Consider the following 26,849-nt stretch of genomic DNA (forward strand, 5'->3'; position numbering starts at 1 on the left):
GGGTCAGGTTTTTCCCAGTCTCATAATCCACTTTTGTGACCGTGGCCTTTTTGTTAGGTGACAGTTATAACCACATGGGCTATTTGTCATGCTGTTTCTGAAATATCTCCATATCTCAAATAGAGCCTCTTTATTAACAGCTTCCATGAGGAAATTCCAAGAGCAGAATGAGACGTTCCAGGCCAACAGAGCCAGGATGGCAGAAGGACTGGCTTTGGCGTTGGCCAGAAAGGACCAGGTATTTTACGCGTGGCACTGCCTGGAACTGGTGGGAAGTCTCACGTGGTGACGTGCTTTCAAAACTCATGCCATAAACCTGGTAGCAAATATTTACAATCTAGGAGAAAAGGGTTGTGCTATGTAAGTTCTTTGAGAGTTCGTTTGGCTGTAGGGTGGGAAATTATCCAGAAGCTTTATAGTTGTGATCGTGAAATGTGTCCATATGTGAGAGTATCCTTTTCCAACTATGTAGCTGTGTAAAATAGACAAGGAAAGGAAGTAGTGTGTCCATAATCTGGTGGTGAGCCCCAAGATAAGGGAAAAAAAGTCTCTGCCCTCCAAAAACCTGTCTGAAAGCCTAGTCCCAAGCACTTACCTTGATATAGTGGAGAAGGTGCTGTTAAGCTAGCGGTCATCCATAATGTACATAGTTCTTACAACCTCTGTCTCAAGGTTCTTCATCCCCAACCAGCTAGACTGAGAGGAACTTCTGTAACCTCAATAGAACCATCCATTGAAAGATGCTGAATAAATGACAGTAGAAAAGGAAAATACTACTACTACTGGTTATTAATTATAAAGTTTATTTTGTTCAGTGGCATTTTAAATTTAAGATAAACATCAAATATTGTAATGATTGTGGAGAAGAAAATGGCAACCCACTCCTGTATTCTTGCCTGGAGAATCCCAGGGACAGAGGAGCCTGGTGGGCTGCCGTCTATGGGATTGCACAGAGTCGGACACAACTGAAGCGACTTAGCATGCTTGTATTATAATGATAATTTTGATTTATTAAGACGGGGTCAATGTATTGTATTACATTGCATTGAAGAAAACACATAATTTATTTCATCTTCAGTAAGTGGGGTGGTTGTTGGCTTGTTTTACAGTGTGCAGTAGTCATCTCAGACATTAACCAGCTAGGAGAAAACATCGTTCAGCAATACTTAGTGAATAACTGTGGTGTGAGTGTAAATGAAGGAATAATCAAGCACTGGTGGACTTGATTGTAGGCAGTTAGGGTACAGCCTTTTGTCCCAGTGGTTATTTTTTCCCCTCTTCTGTGATTGGTGAATAAGAGGCATAATCCTTTCTTCTTTAACTTTTACCAGATGGCAAGAAGGATATTGGTAAAAATTAAAATGAGAAGGAAAATAATGATCAGGGAGTCCTGAAGACCACCCTGTTCACCTCTTTTTCAGTAAATTAATTTTTGAGTATCAACTGCAGAGTTACCAACTCAGCTGCTCCCTGCTACCAACTCCTAAGAAATAATAATAGTACTCAGAGACAGAGACTCAGAAAGAAGCTGAAAGCTGCATCAAAAGAGCTATATAGCTTTATGTGCTCTTGGTAGAAGTTTTCTGGCTTATATTTGTGCTCTAGAATTTTATATAAAATTCATTTTCTTCTCCTTTTAGGACTCTTGGCTTTCTTACTGTTAAGCCAACATCGTGGTTTTTTTAATGTGCTGTTTTGTTTGATTGATATGTTGCTTTGGGTGGGATGGGAGGGTTATTTTGTTTTCTGAAAATCTTGATTTTATTGATACTCTTGCCTGGAAACTGTACTTCTTTATTGTTTTGTTTTAGGAATGGTCAGAAAAAGTGGATCAGCTTGAAAAGGTTAGTTCATCTTATTTTTGTCTCCTTGTGAATGTTGGCCTCTTCTCTGGGGCTTGGAAAATGCTTTCTCCAGTACCTAGTACACTGGTACCACTTCTTGGCAGCAGGGTGCCAGGTGATTAGACACTGACTTGGAAAGCTCTTGTCTTCGTTTTTCTTGGTGGGTGTGCTGGATGTCTGTTGTTTGCCCCTCTTGGTGTACTCTCTACCCATCCCCTGCCTTTCTCTGTGTGTCTGAAGGCCCATAGGGACTGCATCAGCAGGGCTCCATTGCCCTCTGGCTTGTAATTGAGGGCGCCAGTGGGGAACACCAAAAGAACTGGGTGGAAGAGTGTGATCAGAAGTTTATTCCCCCAGCCATCTCCACGTGAGGTCCCTTCTATTTGATTGCATCCCATCGCCAAAGGTCACAGCTTCAGTTTTACCTTTGGTTCACCCCCAGCTATGGTTTCTCTTTCTGTGTTTCTTGTCTCTTTCTTGTGTTTCTTGTCTATGCCTTTGCCCCCTTTATGCCCAATGCTTCTAGCACATTATCTCTTGTGGATTTTCTTACCCCACCCACAGCTTTGAAAAGTCTCTGTGAGACTCTTCAAAATCCCTAACTTGAGTCTGTTTCCTGCTAGAGCCCTGATCGACAGTGTTAACACTGGGAATACTTTTTGAGGATGCATTGGGGAAGGAGGGCATTTCTGAAGGCTTAATGCTGAGCAGATAATAGAACTTCTTAGCTAGACATAGATGAGAAGAATTGATTATTCCAGCACCATGACACTGTGTAGGTGCCTTATGTAATGTGTTCCTGGCTCTGAGACATGAACAGGAAAATGAAATTTCACACCTACAATTAGAAACACATTTTAATTTAAAATAATCAATTGTCAGTTTGCTCAACCCAAATTATATGCTGCTTCCTAATTCATTCCATCTTTTCATTGAGTACTAACTTACTCTTTATGATAGAAAATGATTTCTCAGATTGATATATTCAACTATAAAATATATTTACTGTTAATTTTATTAAAAGAATGAGTTTTATTATTGCACCATTCTTGGGATAAAACGCCAATTAAACCAGAAGTTTTCTTTGTGTGTTCTAAAGAAATCTGATTATACAAGCTATCAGAATGCCTTAACATATTTATGTAAGGGAAGAATTACAGAAAAGTCAAGCTATCTCCCAAAGAAACTTGTGCTTAAAAGAAATATGTATATATACACATACATACATATGTATAAACGTGGTGTTAATGATGGTCTTCTTAAATATAAAGGTATGGGTTAGGTTAAAGTTTTCTTGTCTTAAAAGAAGCTCTTAAGATTGTAGCAGTTAAATTCTCATTAAACTATTTTTTCATCTTTTAAAATTATGGTAAAGGGGGATGCATATAGGACTGAAGTAAATAAAATCTACTTCGATTTCCTGACAGCTTTTTTCTCCCCACTCCCCCACTGCCACAGGAGATTTTAGACCAGGAAAGATCTTAGACCAGGAAAGAGTAATGAGACATCTATGTAGGTCTTTTAAGCCAAAGTGATTTTTGGAAAAGTTATTTTTAGAGTGTTTTAATGTCTTTTCAATCAAGAATTGGAAACTGCAATAGCCAGAGTTTGTCCTGAAGAGAATTCATCTTAGGAAGCTATTCTTTAGTAAATTGTAACTTTCCAACACCAGTCATGTCTCGTTTTTGTTGACTTGCTATCTGAATGTACTAACTGAAACCAGTTCTACGTAAATGCATCTAATGTTTTAAGAGAATCAGTCTTATTCCAGTTATGCATGTTATTTACCCAGTTCAGTATGTCACTGAGATCGACTTGTCAAATGGATATCTGGAATTGCTAACCAAATGGAAGCACTTTTCAAATGTTAAGCTTTTGTAGCTCTTCTTCCTCTTTCCACGGCTATCATTTTTTTAAAAATCTATTTCTACCTTAAAAAATTTGTAGATGATTTTGTAAATAATTACCGTAAAGCTTCCCATTATCCATGTACTATTGCTACTGACAAGAAATTGCCTTAAGGTTTTCCATTGTTACGAATTCTGATTATACAATACAGATTTCTCATGTCCTGGTTGCCTGAGCTGATGTCTTCTTCTTCTGCATAGGATAAAAGGTTTCTGACAGCTCAGTTACAGGAAATGAAGAACCAGAGTTTGAATCTTTTCCAAAGAAGAGATGAAATGGATGAATTAGAGGGATTCCAGCAACAGGAACTGAGTAAAGTAAAGCACATGGTGCGCATTTTTGTCTTAGAAGCTACATCCTCAGATGATTAGTTACTCTGACTTTGCTAGTCATGACTCTAACTGCTGATAAATGTACCTTAGTTGTCTTTGATATTTATCACATTTGTGTGTCTTTCAATTTATTAAAATGGAGAAGTTCTGTTTGATATGTCTTTCCTTTTTCTTTTTAAACTACTGGGCCTATAAGATCACTTCTAAGCTCACAAAAATGTTATAAAAACTTGCCTTACTGGTCCAGATTTTTTTTAATTTCAATTTTTATTTATTTATTTGGCCGTGCTGGGTCTTAGCTGTGGCTTGTGAACTCTTAGTTGCTTCATGTGGGATCTAATTCCCTGACCAAGGATCGAACCTGGACGCCCTGTATAGGAAGCGCAGTCTTAGCCTCTGGACCACCAGGGAAGTCCGTGGTCCAGATTTTTTTTGCAAGGGTATTTCTTAGTAGTAGCCCAGTGAAACTTTGTGTCTTTGTATCAGCTTTTAAAAAAAGAAGAAAGCTTGGGGAAAATGGAGCAAGAATTGGAGGCACGAACCAGAGAACTTAGTCGCACCCAGGAGGAATTGGTGACTTCCAGTCAGATTTCGTTAGACTTAAGCCAGAAGCTGGAAGAACTGCAGAGACACTACTCAGCGCTGGAAGAGCAGAGGTTCTTGCTTGGTCTGTGGGGCCCATGGGAAGCGGTGTTAGTGTAGCTCTGGCTTGAGCCTACCTATCTTTCCCCATTGCTCACTGTGGCACTTTCTGATCTTAGTTCCTACAAAGTCTTCTGGATTTGTCCGTTCCCAAACCCTCACTCCTCTAACCTGTCGAGCTCAGAACACCTCCAACCCTGCCAAGCAATTTAGATTGTTTTAGTTGCTAAACTGTTGAGTAGCTAAAGGCAGATCAGGATTTCTTGTTCAAACCTGGGTGGAATTTTTCTCTTGGGACTTCTGCTTCAGAGAGAGTCAGGGAGTCTTATCCATGGATAATCTTCACATGGCTAATGTTTGCAGCCCTGACATGTAAAGAACCATGTGTATTTTTCCTGTGGAAGAATGTGTCTTAGATGGGGTATTCAAATTTGTTCATTATCTGCTTTCTTTCAATGAAGAGATCATGTGACAGCTTCGAAAACAGGTGCAGAAAATAAGATCACAGTCCTGGAGCAAAAGGAACAGGAGCTCCAAGCACTCATTCAGCAGCTTTCCATTGATTTGCAAAAGGTAAGAAGAGTACTAGGAATGGACCCAAGTTCCTAGGATTCATGAATAGGGTAAAAACTAAACCTGAAAAAATTTCTGTATCAGAGTATCTGGTGAAACTTCTGTTTCTCGTGCAGCCCACAATGCCCTAGTTCCTGGTGTAACAAGTCTGCCTCCACATGGGCTTAGTTGCCTCACAACAAGGAGCACCCGATAAATAGGTCTTATGTAAATGAATGACTGTGATACAAGTTTCATCTCCACATCAAACAAAAATCTAGATACCTATAGTGTTTTGTCTCAGAAGCTTACTGTTTCCTTATAGAACTCAAAACTTTCTGTTTGACAAGAAAAAAATTCACATCTCAAGAAGTCCCAAATAAGTGAATTAGATTTTTCAAATGCAGGATGTGTGCCATAGGGAGAGTGCATTTCCAGTGCAGTAATCAAGGAATTTTTCCTGGAGTAATTGGAATTTCAAGGATGGGTAGGACAGCCCGAAAGCAAAAAAGACAGAAGGGTACAGAATACATTTGGGACTTTGAGGCTGGAGAGGATAACAGACATAAAGCTTTGGGGTTTGTGGGACTGTTTGATATCAATTAGAACCATCCACTCATTTCATAATTGGAAAAACTAACTTTCCAGACTCTGGTCCCACTAAGTTACCTCATTCATTCTAAAACTATAATTTGAGCTTTATTATGTGTCAAGCACTGTGCTCTGTGCTAGATGTTATAAATACTAGGCTGAGCAAAACAGATATCAATCACCCTTGCCCTTGCAGAACTTAGTCTAGAGGAGCAGTGAGACATTAATCAATAATCACATAGATAATTGCAAACTATGATGCATGCTCTGACGGAAAACTGCAGGATGCTGTGAGATCTTTTAAGAGGGCATCAAATCAAGTCTAGTGTTGAAGTCACAGAACACTTCCTTTGAGGAAGTAATGCTTGAACTGAGATGAACTGCTGAAGCAGGTAGGCGGAGTGGTGGGGGGTGGTGATGGCAGAGAATTTTAAATAGAGAATAGCACAAACCATAAACCCAGACATCTGGAGGCAGCAAAGTGAGTGACACCTTCAAGGAAGTGGAAGAAGGCTGGAAGGGGCACACAGTAAGGGACGGAGTTGCATGGCTGTTAGAGGAAACACTGAAAGGGTTTCCAGCTGGAAGCTTTTGCATTGTCCAGGCATAACATGGTGGCTTTGACAAGAGTGGGCGGTGGAAATAATGGGAGAGAAGACAAACATAAGAAATAGTGAAGAGACAGACCTACTTGGTATGTGGTAAATACAGGAGAAGAGCGAGAGTAAAGGAGGTGTTAGGGGTGATTATTGGGTTTCTAGCCTAATCAGCTCGGAGAAGGCAATGGCACCCCACTCCAGTACTCCTGCCTGGAAAATCCCATGGACGGAGGAGCCTGGTAGGCTGCAGTCCATGGGGTTGCTAAGAGTTGGGCACGACTGAGCGACTTCACTTTCGCTTTTCACTTTCATGCATTGGAGAAGGAAATGGCAACCCACTCCAGTGTTCTTGCCTGGAGAATCCCAGGGACGGCGGAGCCTGGTGGGCTGCTGTCTGTGGGGTCACACAGAGTCGGACACGACTGAAGTGACTTAGCAGCAGCAGCAGCAGCCTAATCAGCTAAGTGGCCAATGTTGTCAGTCATCAGGCTAAGAGAGCACTAGAGGAAGGGCAGTTTTCTCATGAAAATGAGTTTAGAGTCAGCTTCTGCGTTGTGCTTGTTAACACTGAGTAGGTACGAAATAGTATTTATGACACGTAAGTAAGATCAAAAGCGTAACAAGCTAGTGAACCCCCACACAGCTACTATTCCCGCCTGCCATGTTAAGAAAAGGAATGTTTACCTTTGAGATGCTCAGTGTGCCCTTTCTATTCTATCCCATTTCTTTCTTAAGTCAGAAATTACATTGCTTTATAATTTTATCCCTAAACATCATCTTCTTTCCTGTATCATGCTTGTTGTTCAGTCACCAAGTCATGTCCAACTCTTTGCAACCCCATGGACTGCAGCTCACCAGGCTTAAATGAAATGCTGTAGGTATTTTTCTAAAACTAGCTTTCTGTGCTCAAGATTATATTTCTGAGACACATTCATATGGACACATGCCGCTATAATTTAATCTTCTCTCAACTGTATAGTATGAAATTACTAGAGTTTATTTATCCGTTCTATTGACAGTGAACATTTTTTCTGCTTCTTTACTTTTGCAAACAAGGCTGTTGTGAACTTTTGTCTGCCTCTGAAAGAGTTAACTCTGGGGCCTTCCCTAGTAGTCCAGTGGCTAAGACTCCACGCTCCCAATGCTGGGGGCCCAGGTTTAATCCCTGGTCAGGAAACTGGATCCCACATGCCACAACTAAGACCTGACACAGCCAAATAAATTTAAAAAAATGTTTTTAAGAGTTAACTCTGGGGTCTATTTGAGATGTGAAAAGTTTGGGTCAAAAGATTTGTGCTTTTCCACTCTATTAGATAATGCCCAGTTTTTTCCATAGTAGTGGTAGTTATTTACAAACTTGTACCAATGGAGTATGAAAATTTGGGTTGCTCTGCTTCCTTGACAAGGTGGGATATGGTCAGTCTTTTAATTTTTGCCAGTCTGGTGAACATGAAATGCATCTTCAGATTTTCTTACCATGATTTTTTTTTTGGCCACACTGTACGTCTTATAGGATCTTAGTTCAGGATTGAACCCAGGCCCTCAGCAGTGAAAGCAAGGAGTCCTCACCACTGGACCGCCAGAGAATTCCCCTCTCACCATGATTTTAATTTGCTTTTCTCAGATTATTAATAAAGTTGAGCATCTTTTTATGTGTTTATCTCTCGTTTAACTGTCTATCTAGGTGCTGGTTCAAATCTTTTGCCCATTTTCTATTGCATTTATGTTTTTCTCTCATTAATTGTTGGAATTCTTTATATATATACTGGCTACCATGCTCCTTTGTTAGTTGTACGGGTTGCAAATATCTTCTTCCAGTTTGGAGCTTGTCATCGTACTCTACAGCTTCTTCTGTTGAATATAAACTTTTCATTTTACTATAGTTGAATTTATTGTTTACCTTTAAGTTTATACTTTTGTCTTTTTAAAAAAATCTAAAAAAAGAATCTTTCCTCACTCAAAATCATAACATTATTCTCCTGTATTATTTTCTGAAAGTTTTATAGTTTTGACTATGTTTCTAGGTCTTTAACATGCCTGAAATGTGGTTTTCTGTGAGAAAGGGAGCCGTGTCATTTTTTTTTTAATTGTTTCAGTACCATTTATTGAAAAATCTGTTTTCTCACTGATCTGAAATGCCAGCTTTATCACAATTCAGTTTTGCATTTGTATAAAGAAAGCTGAGTGCCAAAGAATTGATGCTTTTGAACTGTGGTGTTGGAGAAGACTCTTGAGAGTCCCTTGGACTGCAAGGAGATCCCACCAGTCCATCCTAAAGGAAATCAGTCCTGAATATTCACTGGAATGACTGATGCTGAAGCTGAAACTCTAGTACTTTAGCCACCTGATGCAAGAACTGACTCATTGGAAAAGATTCTGATGCTGGGAAAGATTGAAGGTGGGAGGAGAAGGAGACGACAAGAGGATGAGATGGTTGGATTGCATCACCAACTCAATGGACATGAGTTTGAGCAAGTTCCGGGAGCTGGTGATGGACAGGGAAGCCTGGCATGCTGCAGTCCATGGCATCACAAACAGACATGACTGAGCAATTGAACTGAACTAACTGAACCATATATCCTGCCATCTTGATATACTCACTTTTAAGTTCCAGGGTTTTTGTTGTTGTTGTTGATTCATGTGGATTTCCTACACAGATGGTCATATCATCTGCAGACAAAAGCAGCTTTATGTTTTCCTTCCTTATCTCCGTTCCTTTTATTTCTTTTTCTTGCCTCATTGCATTAGCAAAGACTTCCAGATGATGTTAAAAAGAAGTGGGAAGAGGGGACATCCTATCTTTGTATCTGATCTTAGTGGGAAACCTTTGAGTTTCTCACCATTAAGTGCGGTGTTAGCTGTAGCACATTAAGTGCTGAGGGCTTGAAGTAGCACATCCAGAGGTGGGGAATCATTCCATGTGGGATATAGTGCACAAGAAAACTAACTGGAAATTGGCAACTGATTCTTTCTTCTGTCCCTGACTCTGCCCTACACAGTGACTTATATGAGACTTATTTGGTCTTTTGGTTTTTACTAGAAGGGGTCAGCTATATCTCTCAAGTTCATATTGATGTGTAGTGGACGTAGTACAGGCTTTGGATTAGGAAGGCTTGGGTTTTGAATCCTTGTTCTGTCAGCACGGTGTGTGCTATTGGGCTAGTTCCTAAACTTCAGTTTCCCTGTAAATGGTCAAGTAAAGGGTGATTGTAAGGACTAGAGGAGTGGAAAGTGCTTGCACATGCTCTGCAAACTGTAGTTGCTCCTGCACCATACTGTTTCTTACTCCTGTTGTCAACATTAGAAGGAAGAGACCCGTTAAAGATAGGTCAGCCTGACCAAAACTGCATTTCTTCCTATCAAACTCCCTCTTACCTGTGTTTTCTCTGCCTTGCATAATATTACCATTCAACCAGGCATCTGAGCCACAGACTTGGGAGTTGTCTTCGCTTCTTTCTTCCTCCACCCAGCCTCCTGGTCATGTTGAACTTGTCTCTTTACTCCTTTACACATACTGCCTTTTACACAGAAAGCTTGTTCCTCTTCCCCACCTTCCACCTGGACTTGCCTGCTTAGGAGGCCTGATGAGATTGCTGGGTTAATCCCTTCTGCCTCTGATGTCTCATGGCACCTTATATGTCCCTCTGTTGCAGCATGATTGTATTGTTTTATAATTAATTACGTGTATATCTCTGCCACCAGCCTCCATGCTTCTTTGGGTCAGTAGCTGTAGCTGATTATATCCCTGGGAGACAGCACAAAGAGTATAGGCTTGATGAAAGTTTATCGAATTATGCAGTCTTGAAACCGTTCTTCAAACTTCTGCTCTACTATATATGTTGTCGCCCCTGTGAGAAATCAGAATGGCAGAAGCTTCTTTCTAAAACCTTGTACCCAAGTAGCTGCATCTTATTCTGAGGAGAGAATTGGCTGAGTTGCAGTCTAAAGTTTGTGGCTTGAGTTGGAGCAGCAGAGCATAAAGTGAGGGAATTTGAGGAAGTGAATTATATATGAGGAGGATCTAGTCTTCACAATGAAATGTTGATGCTGTACGACCTTATTTTGGAGTGAAGAATGGGCATCTTCAGTGAACGTAAGGACCAGTGAGGAGCTAAGAAATGATACAGTGAAAGCTTCCTGGATCCTCAGTTTTGATGTTGCGCAGCATCGAAGATGGGCAGTAGTGAAGGGACAAAGTTAGTCCCAGCCAGCACCGCCATCACTGCCATCATTGCTGAAGAGGTAGACTGCAATAAATACGTGGGCAGCTGTGTTCCTGGGCCATGGTGTAAGGTGCTGCTGTGTGTGGTTCACCTGTGATTCCTGTGTTGTGAGCCAGGGTGAATACCACCAGTTGTTTCAATTCTCTCTTCAACCTGAAGGCAGCTACATTGTCATTATAAGGCTTCATCTAGCCCCCTGTTTCCAAGCATATTCTTCTGTAGGTCATTATAGGATTGGCCGGGAGCTTGAGTGGAATTACCTCCGCTGGTTCTTGGCATCTGGTATAAAGTTGTAGGTCCTGTTGGACTCTAGATTAGTAGAGTTAAATCTATGCTTGATGGGAGTGGGAGGAGCATTCCTTTAGCTGGTAGATCATGACAATACAAAGGTTATCTTAGAGAGGAGGAACATCTTTGCAGCGTCCTGGCTAGATTCCACAGAGGCAATAGCATCCTTCCTTCCCAGTCGTCAGTTGCTTAAATTGGGAGCATTTGCTGCTTACTGCACTAGGCCTGAAACAGATACCCAAGTGGTGTTGGGTTCTGATCTTGTATCTTTTCTGTTCCATTTTCAGGGAAGATTTCTTGGCTGTATGTTCTCCTAGAATGCAGTTGGAAACAGAATTTCAGAGAAACATGATGATTCTAGAGGAGGTGGTTAGGTAGGGAGAGTGAGTGTAACATAATCTCTGCTTTCACCTGCAGGTCACTGCTGAAACTCAAGAGAAAGAAAAACTCATCACACATTTGCAGGAGAAGGTTGCATCCCTGGAGAAGAGACTAGAGCAGAATCTCTCAGGAGAAGAACATGTGCAGGAACTTCTGAAAGAGGTAACTAGTCTGGAGTAAACCTCAAACTTAAATCCCCCACCCCAACCCAGATAAGTCAAATGCCACTGTCTGAATGACTCCACCCTGAAAAATACTGCCTACAGAATTAAGTTCAAGCTTCCTTCTATAACATAAAAGGCTTTTCTCATGATCTGGCCCTTTGCTTAACTTTCCAGTCTTGTTTCATGACCTGAACCCGTCATCACTGTGACTTTCAAGAAGCTGTAGTTCCCCAGATGTCCCCTGCTGTTTCACACCTCTAGTGTCTTACCTAGAGCCAGACATCCTGGCTGGTTCACCTAGAGCCAGACTCACCTAGAGCCAGACATCCTGCAGTCCGAAGTCAACTGGGCCTTAGGAAGCGTCACTATGAACAAAGCTAGTGGAGGTGATGGAATTCCAGCTGAGCTGTTTCAAGTCCTAAAAGATTATGCTGTGAAAGTGCTGCACTCAGTTCAGTTCAGTTTAGTCGCTCAGTCGTGTCCGACTCTTTGTGACCCCATGGACTGCAGCATGCCAGGCTTCCCTGTCCATCACCAACTCCTGGGGCTTGCCCAAATTCATATCCAAGTCGGTGATGCCATCCAACCATTTCATCCTCTTCGTCGTCCCCTTCTCCTGCCTTCAATCATTCCCAGCATCAGGGTCTTTTCCAGTGAGTCAGTTCTTCACATCAGGTGGCCAAAATACTGGAGTTTCAGCTTCAGCATCAGTCCTTCCAATGAATATTCAGGACTGATTTCCTTTAGGATTGACTGGTTTCATCCCCTTGCAGTCCAAAGGACTCTGAAGAGTCTTCCAACACCACAGTTCAAAAACATCAATTCTTCGGTGCTCAGCTTACTTTATAGTCCAGCTCTCAACATCCATACATGACCATTGGAAAAACCATAGCTTTATTGGCAAAGTAATTTCTCTGCTTTTCAATATGCTGTCTAGGTTGGTCAAAGCTTTTCTTCCAAAAGGCAAGCATCTTTTAATTTCTTGGCTGCAGTCACCATCTGCAGTGATTTTGGGGTGCAAGAAAATAAAGTCTGTCACTGTTACCGTTGTTTCCCCATCTATTTGCCATCAAGTAATGGGACCAGATGCCATGATCTTAGTTTTCTGAATGTTAAGTTTTAAGCCTACTTTTTCACTGTCCTCTTTCACTTTCATCAGGAGGCTCTTTAGTTCTCCTTCACTTTCTGCCATAAGGGTGGTGTCATCTGCATATCTGAGGTTATTGATAATTCTTCAGGCAATCTTGATTCCAGCTTGTGGTTCATCCATCCCAGCATTTCGCATGATGTACTCTGCATATAAGTTAAATAAGCAGGGTGATAGTATGCAGCCCTGATGTACTCCTTTCCCAATTTGGAACCAGTCTGTTGTTCCATGTCCAGTTCTAACTAGTGCTTCTTGACCTGCAAACAGATTTCTCAGGAGGCAGGTAAGGTGGTCTGGTATTTCCATATCTTGAAGAACTTTCCACGGTTTGTTATGATCCACAGAGTCAAAGGCTTTGGCATAGTCAATAAAGCAGAAGTAGATGTTTTTCTGGAATTCTCTTGCTTTTTCGATGATCCAGTGGATGTTGGCAATTTGATCTCTGGTTCCTCTGCCTTTTCTAAAACCAGCTTGAACATCTGGAAGTTCACGGTTCATATACTGTGGAAGTGTGGCTTGGAGAATTTTGAGCATTACTTTGCTAGCGTGTGAGATGAGTGCAATTGTGCAGTAGTTTGAGCATTCTTTGGCATTGCCTTTCTCTGGGATTGGAGTGAAAACTGATCTTTTCCAGTCCTGTGGCCACTACTGAGTTTTCCAAATTTGCTGGCATATTGAGTGCAGCACTTTCACAGCATCATCTTTAGGATTTGAAATAGCTCAACTGGAATTCCATCACCTCCACTAGCTTTGTTCATAGTGATGCCTCCTAAGGCCCACTTGACTTCGCATTCCAGGATGTCTGGCCCTAGGTGAGTGATCACACCATCGTGGTTTTCTGGGTCATGAACATCTTCTTTGTATGGTTCTTCTGTGTATTCTTGCCACCTCTTCTTAATACCTTCTGCTTCTGTTAGGTCCATACCATTTCTGTCCTTTATTAAGCCCATCTTTGCATGAACTGTTCCCTTGGTATTTCTAATTTTCTTGAAGCGATCTCGAGTTTTTCCCATTCTGTTATTTTCCTCTATTTCTTTGCATTGATCACTGAGGAAGGATTTCTTATCTCTCCTTGCTATTCTTTGGAACAGGCTTGTCTAACTCAATGAAACTATGAGCCATGCCGTGTAGGGCCACCCAAGTTGGATGGGTCATGGTGGAGAGTTCTGACAAAACATGGTCCACTGGAGAAGGGAATGGCAAACCACTTCCATATTCTTGCCTTGAGAACCCATGAACAGTATAAAAAGGCAAAAAGATATGACACTGAAAGATGAACTCCCTAGGTTGGTAGGTGTCCAATATTCTACTAGAGAAGAGTGGAGAAATAACTCCAGAAAGATTGAAGAGATGGAGCCAAAGCAAAAACGCCCATTTGTGGATGTGACTGGTGATGGAAGTAAAATCCAATGTTGCACTCAATATGCCAGCAAATTTGGAAAACTCAGCAATGGCCACAGGACTGGAAAAGGTCAGTTTTCGTTCCAGTCCCAAAGAAAGGTAATGCCAAAGAATGTTCAAACTGCTGCACAATTGCACTCATCTCACACGCTAGCAAAGTAATGCTCAAAATTGTCCAAGCAAGGCTTCAATAGTACGTGAACCATGAACTTCAAGATGTTCAAGCCAGAACTAGAAAAGGCAGAAGAACCAGAGATCAAATTGCCAACATCTGCTGAATCATTGAATAAGCATGAGAGTTCCAGACAAACATCTACATCTGCTTTATTGATTACATCACAGCCTTTGACTGTGTGGATCACAACAAACTGGAAAATTCTTCAAGAGATGGGAATACCAGACCACCTTACCTGCCTCCTGAGAAATCAGTTTGCAGGTCAAGAAGCAACAGACCTGGAACAACAGACTGGTTCCAACTTGGAAAAGGAGTACATCAAGGCTGTACATTGTCACCCTGCTTATTTAACTTACATGCAGAGTATATCATGTGAAATGCCGGGCTGGATGAACCTGAAGCTGAAATCAAGATTGCCTGAAGAAATATCAATAACTTCAGATATGCAGATGACACCACCCTTATGGCAGAAAGTGAAGAGGAACTGAGGAGCCTCTTGATGAAAGTGAAGGGTGAGTGAAAAAGCTGGCTTAAAACTCAATATTCAGGAAACTAAGATCATTGCATTCGGTCACATCACTTCATTGCAAATAGATGTGGAAACAGTGACAGACTTTATTTTCTTGTGCTCCAAAATCACTGCAGATGGTGACTGCAGCCATGAAATTAAAAGACAAGCATCTTGGAAGAAAAGCTATGACCAACCTAAACAGCATATTAAAAAGCAGAGACATTACTTTGCCAACAAAGATCCATCTGGTCAATGCTATGGTTTTTCCATTAATCAAGTATCAATGTGAGATTTGGACTATAAAGAAAGCTGAGCACTGAAGAATTGATACTTTTGAACTGTGGTGTTGGAGAAGACTCTTGAGAGTCCCTTGGACTGCAAAGAGATCAAACCAGTCAATCCTAAAGGAAATCCGTCCTGAATATTCATTGGAAGGACTGATGCTGAAGCTGAAACTCCAGTACTTTGGCCAGCTGATACAAAGAACTAACTACTTAAAAAGGCCTTGAAGCTGGGAAAGATTGAAGGCAGGAGGTGAAGGGGACAACAGAGGATGAGATGGTTAGGTTGTATGGCATTACCAACTCGATGGAAATGAGTTTGAGCAAGCTCCAGGTGTTGGTAATGGACAGGGAAGCCTGGCATGCTGCAGTCCGTGGGATCGCAAAGAGTCATACGCTACGGAACTGAACTGAACTGAACTGAACTGCATGTCCTCCCTCTGCCCAGGTGCTGTGGTTTGGCCCTGGCCAGCTATGAAGAGTAAAGCCTCTTCCTTTCCTGAGGCAGTGAGCATCCCCTGCTCTCTGCTGCCACTTTGTGAGCACTGTTACACTCTGTTATATACTCTCTTGGGTTAGTCTTTGCCGCAGCCTCAGTCAAAAACCTGTGAAATTCATCTTTGTATACTTTACAATATGTGAATTTTCTCTCTACTGTTTTGGAGTTTTTTGTGCATATTCATGTCCTTCGTGCCTCGCACAAATCATAATGTGTTGTAGATATCAGTAAATGTATATGCAATGGAGAAATGACTGTTTTCTTTTTCTCTTCTTTCAACTTACAGAAAACACTTGCTGAGCAGAATTTGGAGGATACCAGACAGCAGCTCTTGGCAGCCAGAAGCAGCCAGGCCAAGGCCATCAACAACCTGGAGACTCGGGTACTAACCTCAGTCCTGTGTCTGGGTGGTGCCCTGGTGCCCTTAGATGACATGGCTGTGGCTGAGACTTCCCTTGGGTCAGAGATTTTCTTCCAAAGGGTTCCTCTTTTGGGTTTTACTTGTAGAGAACTGAGGTAGTCATATTCTCCATTCTTGCCACATTAGCATCATTCTTCCACAGAAGATTGTTTTCTTCTCTGTTTCTTCCCTTTTATCTTCTTTCCCCATCCTCCCATAGGAAACCATTCTAATGTGGTAAATAGAGATCCTTTTATTGCTGGATAATCTTAAAACAGCTAACATTGTTTTATGTGTATGTTAATTTAGATAAATGATACAGCTGTACATGAATTTTCCTTCTTACTTTCCACTGCTCCATCGTCTGTATCCACTTCATTGTTCTTACCGCCTCTACTTCATAGTTATCTACTGGATGCTAGATATCCCGATTGCCACCTTCTTTCTGTCACTGCAGATTACCCTCATTTCTGTTGCCTTAAGAAGGATAGTGAGCGTGTATGACTTAACGTGACTCGGTAGGATAGGAACGCTCCCAGAGGGCTGCCCAGGATGCGAGAGAGTTCCTATCGATGCATCTCTGTCTTTTCTAGCACTGGCATTTCTCAGCCTTTTCGTTTTCTTGCCAGTTTCATGAGTGTGAAGTGGTAGAAGTGGCAGGGGATCTCTGTGAGGCCTCGTATAAGAACACTAATCGTATTCATGAGGGCTCCACTCTCATGGCCTAAGTACCTCCCAGTCACCTCACATCCTAACACCATCACATCAAACGTTAGGATTTCAACATAGGAATTCGGGGGGCACAAACATTCAGACCATAGCAAATGCTTAACTCATTTTTAAAGTCTTTCTTGTTTCTTGGTCAGTATTAATATATGTAAAGCTATATTTTTTCCTAACTACAGCTTTGTCAGCTTTATTGTAATTCAGTTCTATTTCTCAATTATCTTTTTTATTGTGGTAAAATACACATAAATGTAAAATTTACCATTTCTAGGTGTACAGTGGCATTAAGTACATTTATTTTTTGCACAACCATCACCACCATCCATTCGTAGAACTTTTTCATCTTCTCAAACTACGACTCTGTGCCAATTAAAACAATAACTCCCCATTCTCTCCTCTGTCCAGCTCCTGGCACCCACCATTCTAACTTCTGTTTTTATGAATTTGATGACTCTAGGTACCTCAAAAACTGGAATCATACAGTTTTTGTCTTTTTGTGTCTGGCTTACTTCACTTAGCGTAATGTCTTCAAAATTCATTCATGTTATAGCATATGTCAGAATTTCATTACTTTTTAAGACTGAACAAGCCTTGTTTAAGACCTTGATTCCATTCTAGATACAGCACCTTATTTATCCATTCATTTGCCCATAGGTACTTCGGTTGTTTCCTCCCTGTGGCTATTGTGAATACTGTTGCAGTGAATGTTAGTGTATGAACAAGGTTCTGTGTGGGCTTTTACTTTCATTTCTCTTGGGTATATTCCTAGGAGTAGAGTTGCTGGGTCATATGATAACTCCATGCGTAGCTTTTTGAGGATCTGAATCGTTCTTGAGTTCTGCCTGCAAATTGGAACTTGCATAGATATTTGCTAAATCCAGGAGTTTAAAAAGGCAAGTTTCAGTCCTGGCTCTGCACTGATAAAATTTGTGATCATGAGCAAATAACATAACTATTTTCTTCTGTGGAAGTGCTCACACTGTTCTTGCTGGGTTGTTTCCATGAAAACTTACCTCTGAACATATATGAGGAACCGTGAGGCCTAAAAACCTTCTTTTCTCATTTGGCTCCTCCCTCTCCTTGACAAAGCTGCAGCCTTCTATGTGCTTGTATTTTAATAATAAAGATACCCCAAGGAAGACTTTACTCAGCAAAAACTTTGTAAAAGAAATTGGCAAAGTTCGCTGGAGTCAGATGAAAAGATCATGTTGGAGGCCGAGTCTCGCTCAGTACTGGACGCTGTGTCATCCTGTCCACCCTGCGGGCCTCGTGTCCTAGGGCAGTGCCAGAGACACAGTCAGACTCGGTCAGTATGTGTGGAACGAGGGAAACCTAAGTTTGTCTCATGGGCAGTAATCCCACTTCTGGAAATGTATCCTAAGCAAGTGATTCAAACCAGGTCAACAATATTTACATGAAGATGTCAACTGCTGCCTCATTTTATCTGCAAAATGGGAAACAGCTGAGTTACCTGGACAGTAGGCAGCAGTTCAGGAAATTATACAACATCCTTTGAGGAAATAATCTAAGGTCTGAAGGCTACATGGAAACATAGACGGAAATTTGAGCACGGACGAAAAATACACAGTTTTACTAGAATTGTATACAAAGTTGTAAAAAAAAAAGTCAAAAAATGAAACTGTGTTAGAATGATAGTGTTTTATAATGATTGACTTATGAGCATCTTTTCTAATTAAAATTTTTTCTTTACCTGCTTTATGATTTAAATAAATTTGACTTTAAAAGCCGTTCGTTACTGCTCAGCTTCTTTTGAACAAAAGGATTCTTCTCTTTGCCTCTTAGGTGAAAGAACTAGAGCAGAGCCTGCAGGCCTCTGAGGAGGAGCTGAAGCGGAGCGGTGACGTGGTGGCAGCTCGGGAAGCTCAAATTCGAGAGCTCGTAAGTGGCGATCATGCCTGCTGTGTTCTAGGCCCCTGACTCTTCCTTTCCTTTATGCCCTTGAAGTCCCCGGACTCACTCCCAGCTCCTGGAATGGCATCTGGACCTTAGATACAGTTGTGGGCAGACAGGCAGTTGCAGAGAGAGGGAGTCAGGACCTGCTGGAGGGTCTGAGTTACCAGGAGAAGTGGTGACTGGCTAGTTCCCACCTAACAGCTGGCTGCAGGGCTCTGCCTAATTCTGGAACTGTTAAGTGTTGTGTGACCACTGGCTGTCAAACCTCATCTTGCAGCTGGGGGCTGTGGAGAACAGCTCCAGGCCCTGGGGAGAAGACAGCAAGGGCTCAGCCCGTAGTCACAGCCCCAGGTCGGGTGTGGAGCTAGAAACTAGAGAAGTGAAAACATTTGTTGCCTCTTTCCCACATGTGTTTTCATTTAGTCCTGGCAGCAGACCTCAGAGCCATGCACTGCTGTTCTCATTCACTAGAGGAAGCAGGCTGAGAAAGATGACCAGGACACTAGCCCAGGGTCTCCCACCTGGTAAATGGCCAAACCTGCATCCTCCGGAGGTCACAGCCCCTGCTCTTCATCCCTGTGTCGTGTGCCTCCCTAGGGAAGCCTCAGCCATAGAGGGCAGCACTGAGTAGAGTGAAGGAGGGCTGTGTCTTAGGACTGGTGCCCAGAGCTGTCCCCTAGCCCTGCACCAAGACCAGTCCCAGAGTCCAGCTCCTGAGCAGGCCAGGGGACCTCAGCAGCACCCAGGCTGGAGAAGGTCAGGAAGGAGAGCTGTTTCTACGGGACACTCTTCTTTGGAGGACAGGGTAGGGCCTGTGTCACCGGGAATAGCTGTCCTCTGCTGCCCCCTCAGGCCGCCGCGAACACGGAGAGCAGCCGTGCCCAGCAGCAGGCCCTCGCTCTGGAGCAGCAGCAGGCAGAGCGGATCCACGCGCTGGAGACCCAGCTGGCGGGCCTGGGGAGAGTGCGGGTGGCCGACCTGACAGCCGCAGAGCAGGAGCTGGTGAGTGAGGGAAGGACCGGGGATGGGAGCGCCCTGCTCACGCGCAGCCAGGCTGCCAGGCCATTTGACAGGAGGAAGACCAGCCTGCCTCTGAACTCGGGCACCACTTTTAGCAGAGTTTTTCTCTTTTAACAGCACACCTGCTCATGAGACTGGTTGTAAAAAGACTGCTTTTTACAAAAACCCCAAGCAGATGGTTTTTCCTTTTCCTTGAGCTGCACGTGGACTTCCTGGCACTTCCTGACCGGTCCCATCAGCTGCTTTCCTGTCTTCCTAAAATGTGTACTGCTCACCCCTAATTTCTTGCGCCTTTCCCTGGTCTCCTTCCTTGTTCCGTAGGCTTCAGAATCAAGTGCCTCAGTTCTTCTTGTGAGGAGAGTGTCAGGTGACTCTCCCTTTCTGACCCCAAACCCTATCCTCCTGTCCCACCCCCGCAGTGGCAACAAAAGGGAAGGGGGCAGTTTTAAAGGTTACATGTGAAAGAGATAGGCCTACACCCAGGGGAAATAGCGTAAAGACCTTTTATTTTATGTATACTTTCCTCAATTTGCAGAGAAAGCTGGAGCAAGAAAATGCAGCCCTTAAAGAAAGTAAGAATGAATGTGAATGTTCTTTACAGCATCACCAGCTTGAACTAAAGAAGCTGAAGGTATTTATCTAATAGCGTCAGTTTCACAAAGTCATGTCTTTTTAAAACATTTTTATTTTTGGCCGTGCTGGCCTCTGTTGCTGCATGTGGGCCTTCTCTGGTTTCGGTGAGTGATGGCTGCTTGTCATTGCGGTGCAAGGGTCTCTCATTGCAGTGACCTCTCCTGCTGCAGAGCACAACTTCTAGGTGTGCGGGCTCAGCAGTTGCAGCGCATGGGTTCAGCCACCTTGCTGCATGTGGAGTCTTCCAGACCAGGGATCAAAGCTGCATCCCTGCATTAGCAGGCAGATTCTTAACCACTGGACCATGAGGGAAGCCCAGGTGTCATGTCTCTGTGTGCATTTGCAGTGTCCGAGGGAGAGTTCTACACTGTGAGTAGAGAAGGGGCGGAACTGGCATTTGTGGATGGTTAGGGGGTTGTCGAGGAGGCAGCTGGAAGTTTTAAGCAGAGGGATGATGTGAGAAGTTTTGTTTTAAGAGGATTACTCTGGCTCTGTGTGAAGAATGCTCCGTAAAGGAGGCAAGTACAGAAGCAGGAAGACCTTTGAGGAGGCTTGTATATCACTGTGCTTGCTCTGTTTAAGAATATAAAAGGCAAAAGTGAACATTTTAGCAGGGATTCAGAAATTATAATAAAAGTAGTTTTGAAAAGGAATTAAATAAGAATTTCAAAACTGAAAAGTGCAGTAGCTGAAAGTAAAAATGCAGTAGATTTCCAAAGGACCTGAGGAAACTTTCTGGAGGAATAGGTATTTTCACTGTTTTTTTTGAATTATGGTTTCATCATAATTCATCAGTTGTACACTTTAATTATGTGCAGTTTATTATTGTCAATTATACTTAAGTAAAGCTCCTAAAAAACAACGAGCTTAACAGCAGATTAGAACTCAAGAGATAAGTAATGGAAGAAAGGGCAGAATGAAATGCAGGGAAAAAATGATAAAAGACAGGATACTGTGAGATGCTTTATCGTGTGTCAGTGGAAACTCAGAGGCAATGAAAAAAACTGAGAAGCATTCAAGAGATGATGGGTGAGAATTCTTCAAACTGATGAAAGCTGTCGAGTCACAGGGACAGGTATTAAGAGTTCTTCCAGATCCAAACAGGACAAATTTTAAAATCCATACCCAGACACCGTATTGTAGTAGCGCTAAAAGAAAAGCAACAAAACACCAAGAATTAGTTGATAACAGACGTGCACTAAGGAAGTACTGGAAGGAACATTCTAGATGTACAGAAGACGTAAAGAGAGAGGAACGAATGGATAGCAGTGCTTATTGCAAATATGTGCCCAGGACGAAAATCTGATGCACAGCACACTGTTCACGGCCCAGCTGGGAGAGAAGAACCACCCCAGTTATTTGAGTGAGAATTTATGTTCTAAGGTAAAGTTTCTTCTCCAGCACTAGAAACAGTTAAAAGATATCGCAAAGGTAGCAAGTGTAGGACTCAGCTTTCCAACTGTAGGACTAAGAGAAGAAAGTGAAGAAGTTGGAATTAACTAAATTCCAACTTATTATTCCAACAATTAACTTAAGTCCTCTTCTTAGGAATTAAGAAGAGGAGCTCCACAGATTTGCCAGTCAGACCTCTTATGAGGGGGCTCTGTACTACAGTTGGTGCTGGTGTGTGTGCTGGGCAATAGGGCCATGAGTGAATTCAGCTGCAGGTGTCAGAAGACTGCAGAGTGGATGCAGCTGCTGCTTCAGGAAGAACTTGCTGCTGCCAGGGCCAAGCTGCATTGCTGGCAGAAACTGCAATCTGATCAAAAGGAGGAGTCTTTTCCTCCCTCCTCCTGCATTCCAGTCTCCCTGGAGCTCCCCCTGCTGGCAGAATTGAGTATGGATCAATATCTAAGTATGGAGCCGGCTGAACCCGGAGGGAGAAACATGGTTTGCAGAATCCCAGGTTCAGCATCTAAGAGCAGAATATGAAATATTGGGTGTGGGCTGAGGCAGTAACTGAAAAACAGCAACACAGGCTTTTTCGGAGCGTGGTTAATTTTCAAACGTTTGGGTGAATTTTCTCAGTGTCTTGGATTTCTGGTTTAATATCATTATGGTCAGATAATATTCTGAATGATTTCAGTGCTTCATATTTATTTAGACTTATTTTATGACCCAACCTATCTTGGTAAGTAACTGAATGCACTTGAAGAAATATGTATAGTCTGCTCTTAGGGAGAGCGTTCTGCAAATGCTAAAGAGGTCAGATTGGTTAACAGTATTGTCCACATCTTCTGTAGGTCTTCTGATTTTGTCTGTTTGTTTTGGTCAGTGTGCCTCATCACTTGCTGAGAGGGGTGCTAAATCTTCAACTATGATCCTGGATTTGTCTCTTTCTCCCTCTGTCAATCTGTGCTTCAAGTATTTTGAAACATTATTTTAGGTACACACTTTTTTTTTTGTATTGTTCGGATCCATATTTTTCAGAACAGTCCTCTGGGAAAATCATTTCCAGGTGCAGAGAACTGTGCGTGTGGGTGGCCTGCTGACTTGCTCAGTGACCCTGAGCTCAGCCTCAGATCCTGGGTCGTGTGTGTTTCTGTGGCACTAGCACAGACTTTAGAACCACACAGATTCAGTTCTGGGTGCCACCCTGGCCCCTCACGAGCTGCTCCTTGAGGGAATCTAGTTTTCTTTTTTCAAACTGAAGGTGATGACCCTTGACCTCAAGAGGATGATACCGTGAGGATAAAGCATGACCATGGATGAAAAGTGCCAAGTGCAGTTCCTGGCATGGAGGTGCTTTGAGCCTCTGCTTCCTGCCCTGACACGCTTTCCTGTTTTCTTGCTCACAGCCTGCCTCCTGTCCCCTTAAGACAGCGTCAGTTGTAGTGTCTCTCCTGAACTTCCCCAGAAAAGGCTCCTGTAGGCATATGACGCTCTTGTCCCCCTTCCCAGCACCTGGGCCTGCAGGACCAGGATCTCATAGCTCGGCTCAGCCTGAAACCCCTTGTTCCTTCTCCTGTATCAGCAGAGCTTCTCCTACGCGGGGGATTGTCTGGGGTAGTTCAGCGTCCCACTGTCAGCCTCTTAAGTTCCACCACCAGTTTTCCTTCTCTACTAGAGGTGGACTCATGGAAAGCCAATTCTGACAGCTCCCCGGTAGACGTCAGAAGGGACAGGCCGTGAGGTTGGCATCTCCCTCCGTTCACCCCCCGGCTTGTGTAAGTGGAAAAGGAGATTTCACAGGTGAAGCTGAGCAGTTCACAGAACCAGAAAGGCTTGTCCGACTAGAATGGAGGCCTCTGGTCTCCTAGCTTGCCTCACCTGACTTACCCTGTGTCACCCAGCTTGTCCTTGCATTCCTCCATGATGGATGATAGGACATCACTTCAGCAACTCCACACTGATAACATTCCAGCTTAGCAACCCCAGGGGAACAAAGACATGTCCCGCTCAACGTTACCATACTAAAAAGGGATTTTGATATAAAAAAGGATTTGATTGGTTCATCTTGGATGACAGAGCCACCCTTGGACAGATTGATTTGGCCATGGGTATGAGGTACTATGATTGACCAGGCCTGATGAACATGCTTATTCCTATAGCCACAAAATGGGGGCATCATTATTGGCAGCCCTACCAGAACCATGTGGAATTGCAGGGCGGCAGTGGGGAATAGCAGTGATGAGACTTTTACGCCCAAAAGGGGTGATTGTGGGTAGATAGAAACACCAGACATTCCTGACCAGTGTGCAGGCACCTGAGAAGCCATATTATTATTCATCTGGGGGTTGATGAGTGAGCACAGCATCATGTCAGGGAAGAGGACTGATGTGTTTGTCAGGAAAGAGGCGCCGTGATCTGGGAAGGGCCAGTGGGGCAGCCCTGCTTGAGGTAGAAAGGCCTGGGTGGTAGAGTGTAGCAGCCAGAGCCTTGGCTCTGAGCTCAGGCACTGGCTTAAAACCTGGCCCTGCCACTTACTCGCTCTCAGACCTCATGCAAATTACATGACCTCTCAGAGCTTCAGTTTTCTGTCCTGTACTATGGATGATTTTGATGAATCTGACATTTGCTCTATTAAAATTTAGTAGTTGCTTGTTATCATTTCTGTAACCAAATTGTTCCAATCAGCTGCTCCGTTCACATGGGCCTGAGTCGTGTGGTTCTGTGTTGATTTCATTAGAGCAGCTCTTCAAGTCTGGGTCCTCTAGCCTTTGGCCTGAGTACTGACTGGCATGCTCATGGGATGACCAACCCTCAGCGGTATGCCTGTCCCTAGAGGGGTTAGTGGGCTGTGCACTGGGATAATTCTCACAGAGGAACAGAAGGCCGTGCAGCCAGAAGGTAGCCTGGGAACCTCGGGGAGCAGGAGAGCACTCGTCTGTTCCTGTGAGACAGTCCTCTCTCTGTGGGCTTCACCTGGTCTGTGCAGTGAAGAAAGTGGGAACTGGGTTTTGGGACTCAAATCTCCTACCCATTTTCTGGATTGTAGGAAGAATGGAGCCAAAGAGAAATCGTGAGTGTGGCAATGGCTCAAGCCCTGGAGGAGGTGCGGAAGCAGAGGGAAGAGTTGCAGCAGCAGGTAGGGCCCGTGGGATGCGGCCCCCAGCAGTCCCAGCCAGGACTGATCTACCTCCCATCTCTTCAGAGCAGGGGGTGGACACAGCTCTAGGAATGCTGCCAGCTGCTTGGTTTCCCTGGTGTCTCTAGGAAGGCAGGAGAAAACGTTAGAAACCCTCCAGACTTCCCTGGTGGTCCAGTGGTTAAGACTGTGCTTCCAATGCAGGGGGTGTGGGTTTGATCGCAGGTCAGGGGACTAGATCCCACATGCCGTAGAGTGTGGCCAAAAAAAAGACAAAAGGAAAGAAACTCTCACCCCATGGGATAACCTTTTAAAATTTTGATAGTTGGTTACTGTTACAAATGTTACCTGGAGGCAAGTCCACACCCAGGTTCTGATTCTGGGAGGTGGGCCCCACTGGCTGCAGGCCCCAGAGACCACAGTTGAGCTTTCAGCCAGAAGGGTGGGAGAAGCTGCCGTCTTCTGAGGACAGGCTCAGGCTCAGGCCCCAGGTCTGGGTAACTGGCTCTGAGGCTGTGGTAGGTTCTTAACAGGTCTGTTGGAGTTGCCTCTGAAAAGACCCTGTGATAATCACACCTTCATGAATACCACAACAGTGAAGTCGTGTGCATCCAGTGCTGGGCATGCCACAGGCACGCAGGACATGAAGTTACAGTCATGACAGCCTGTGGGAAGGCTGGGCTAATGGCCATGTCTGTGGTGGGCCCACTGCAGGCAGGGGGCCGTGGGGGCAGGGGCCCCTGTGCCTGCCGAAGAGAACTGACTTGCGCGTGTTTCTGTTAATAGGTGCAGAGGTTAGCTTGGGAAATGTTCTAGGCTGTGGCCTTCAGGGAGGGATTCATGGAGGACCCTGGGTAACGGAAAAGTGGAGACTCCTTTAAGGAAGATGTGATTGCTACTCCTAGCCTTCTCTCATATTGGGTTTTCTCTCCAAGGCCGCTGACCTGACAGCCATGATGGGCGAGAAGGAGCAGAGTCTGCAGGAGAAAATGGAAGTGATTCTCCAGAAAGAGCAGGAGATTCTCCAGCTGAAGAAAGGTGAGGCCCCCTGCCCCCGGCTGAGCCTTCTCGCCTGTTCTTGCTGGGGACCCCAGCCTGGAGGGGCCCAGTCAGTGTGCTCACTGCTTCTGTGCCTGGCCTAGGTCACGACTCTGCGCTGCTGCAGACACGCCAGCTGCAGAGCGAGCTGGAGGCCCTGCAGGGCCTGAGGGCCGAGGAGGCCACGGCCACGCGGGAGGACCTGCTGAGGCTGACGGGCCAGGAGCGGCCCCTGGTGCTGTCAGCCAGCAAGCCCCATGTGAGTCCCGCCTGAGCTGCTCAGGGTGTGGGGGCAGCGGGGGGGCAGCATGTCACCAATGGGCGGAGGCAGTGGGCAGGCCTGGGGGGCGCTGGGCAGCTTCAGCTTCCTCTTCAACGGGAGGGCACCTCCCTGACGAGGGATTTGTGAGCATTGAGGAGCCCATCTGATGCGACAACACCTGTCCGCGTTCAAGTGCTGAAGCCCTCCTTCCCAGCCGGCTCCTTGTATGGGAGGTTAATTGTCCCCCCCAGAGGGCCCTGAGGGGATCTCCATAGTCTGGTTCCTGCTGGTGCCTGGCGGACACATCAGTCGTCCCCTTTGCAGTGAGTCTGGCCCCGCCCCAGGAGGTCGGTGGCGTAGCTTGACCGTTACCTGTGCTGCCACCACCCTGTAGGTGACCTCGAGGGCCAGGCAAGACCCCGAGTACCAGCTTCCAGCTGTGGAGGGAATACCAAACGGAGAGATGGGGGCAGCCACAGATCTGGGGCAGCTACAGAAGGAAAAACAGGACTTGGAGCAGCAACTTCTAGAGAAAAATAAGGTGAGGATGCTTCACCTCAGCTGTTTATGTCTCCTTTCCCATCTTTGTGCCTAAAACCCTCCAGCCCCTTCTCCAGGCTTTGTGCTGATGCCCCTGGGCCGCGCTTGGGGGCGGTCTTACCTCCCATTAGAAGGCCTTCCTCCTGGCTCTTCTCTGCTTGCTTGCCTCGTGCATGGCCCTCTGCTTTCTCACTCCACAAGTCGTCTCCAGCCCTGACCTGAGGTGGCGTCCCGAGTGTCAGGGCTGGGG

General features: G+C 44.3%; 1 protein-coding gene across 6 annotated transcripts in view; it reads left to right on the plus strand.

Moving 5' to 3' along the window:
• Positions 1-26,849, plus strand: part of GOLGA1 (golgin A1) — a 43,997-nt gene that overhangs the window by 10,349 nt on the left and 6,799 nt on the right. For 5 of the 6 annotated variants that reach the window (XM_086325219.1, XM_086325224.1, XM_086325223.1 and 2 more), the window contains 14 exons: positions 141-238; positions 1,812-1,844; positions 3,953-4,081; positions 4,571-4,740; positions 5,188-5,299; positions 11,397-11,522; positions 15,825-15,920; positions 18,468-18,563; positions 19,431-19,580; positions 20,134-20,229; positions 24,670-24,759; positions 25,695-25,797; positions 25,902-26,056; positions 26,454-26,600. In XM_086325219.1, the coding sequence (XP_086181345.1) occupies positions 141-238; positions 1,812-1,844; positions 3,953-4,081; positions 4,571-4,740; positions 5,188-5,299; positions 11,397-11,522; positions 15,825-15,920; positions 18,468-18,563; positions 19,431-19,580; positions 20,134-20,229; positions 24,670-24,759; positions 25,695-25,797; positions 25,902-26,056; positions 26,454-26,600 (1,601 nt within the window). The remainder of the gene's footprint in view (positions 1-140; positions 239-1,811; positions 1,845-3,952; positions 4,082-4,570; positions 4,741-5,187; positions 5,300-11,396; positions 11,523-15,824; positions 15,921-18,467; positions 18,564-19,430; positions 19,581-20,133; positions 20,230-24,669; positions 24,760-25,694; positions 25,798-25,901; positions 26,057-26,453; positions 26,601-26,849) is intronic. The other variant, XM_086325222.1, reaches the window with a different exon arrangement.

This window comes from Bos grunniens, chromosome 11 (assembly GCF_055505025.1).
Source record: "Bos grunniens cultivar Pamir isolate PY7600 chromosome 11, Bosgru_T2T1.0, whole genome shotgun sequence".
Classification (NCBI taxonomy): Eukaryota; Metazoa; Chordata; class Mammalia; order Artiodactyla; family Bovidae; genus Bos; species Bos grunniens.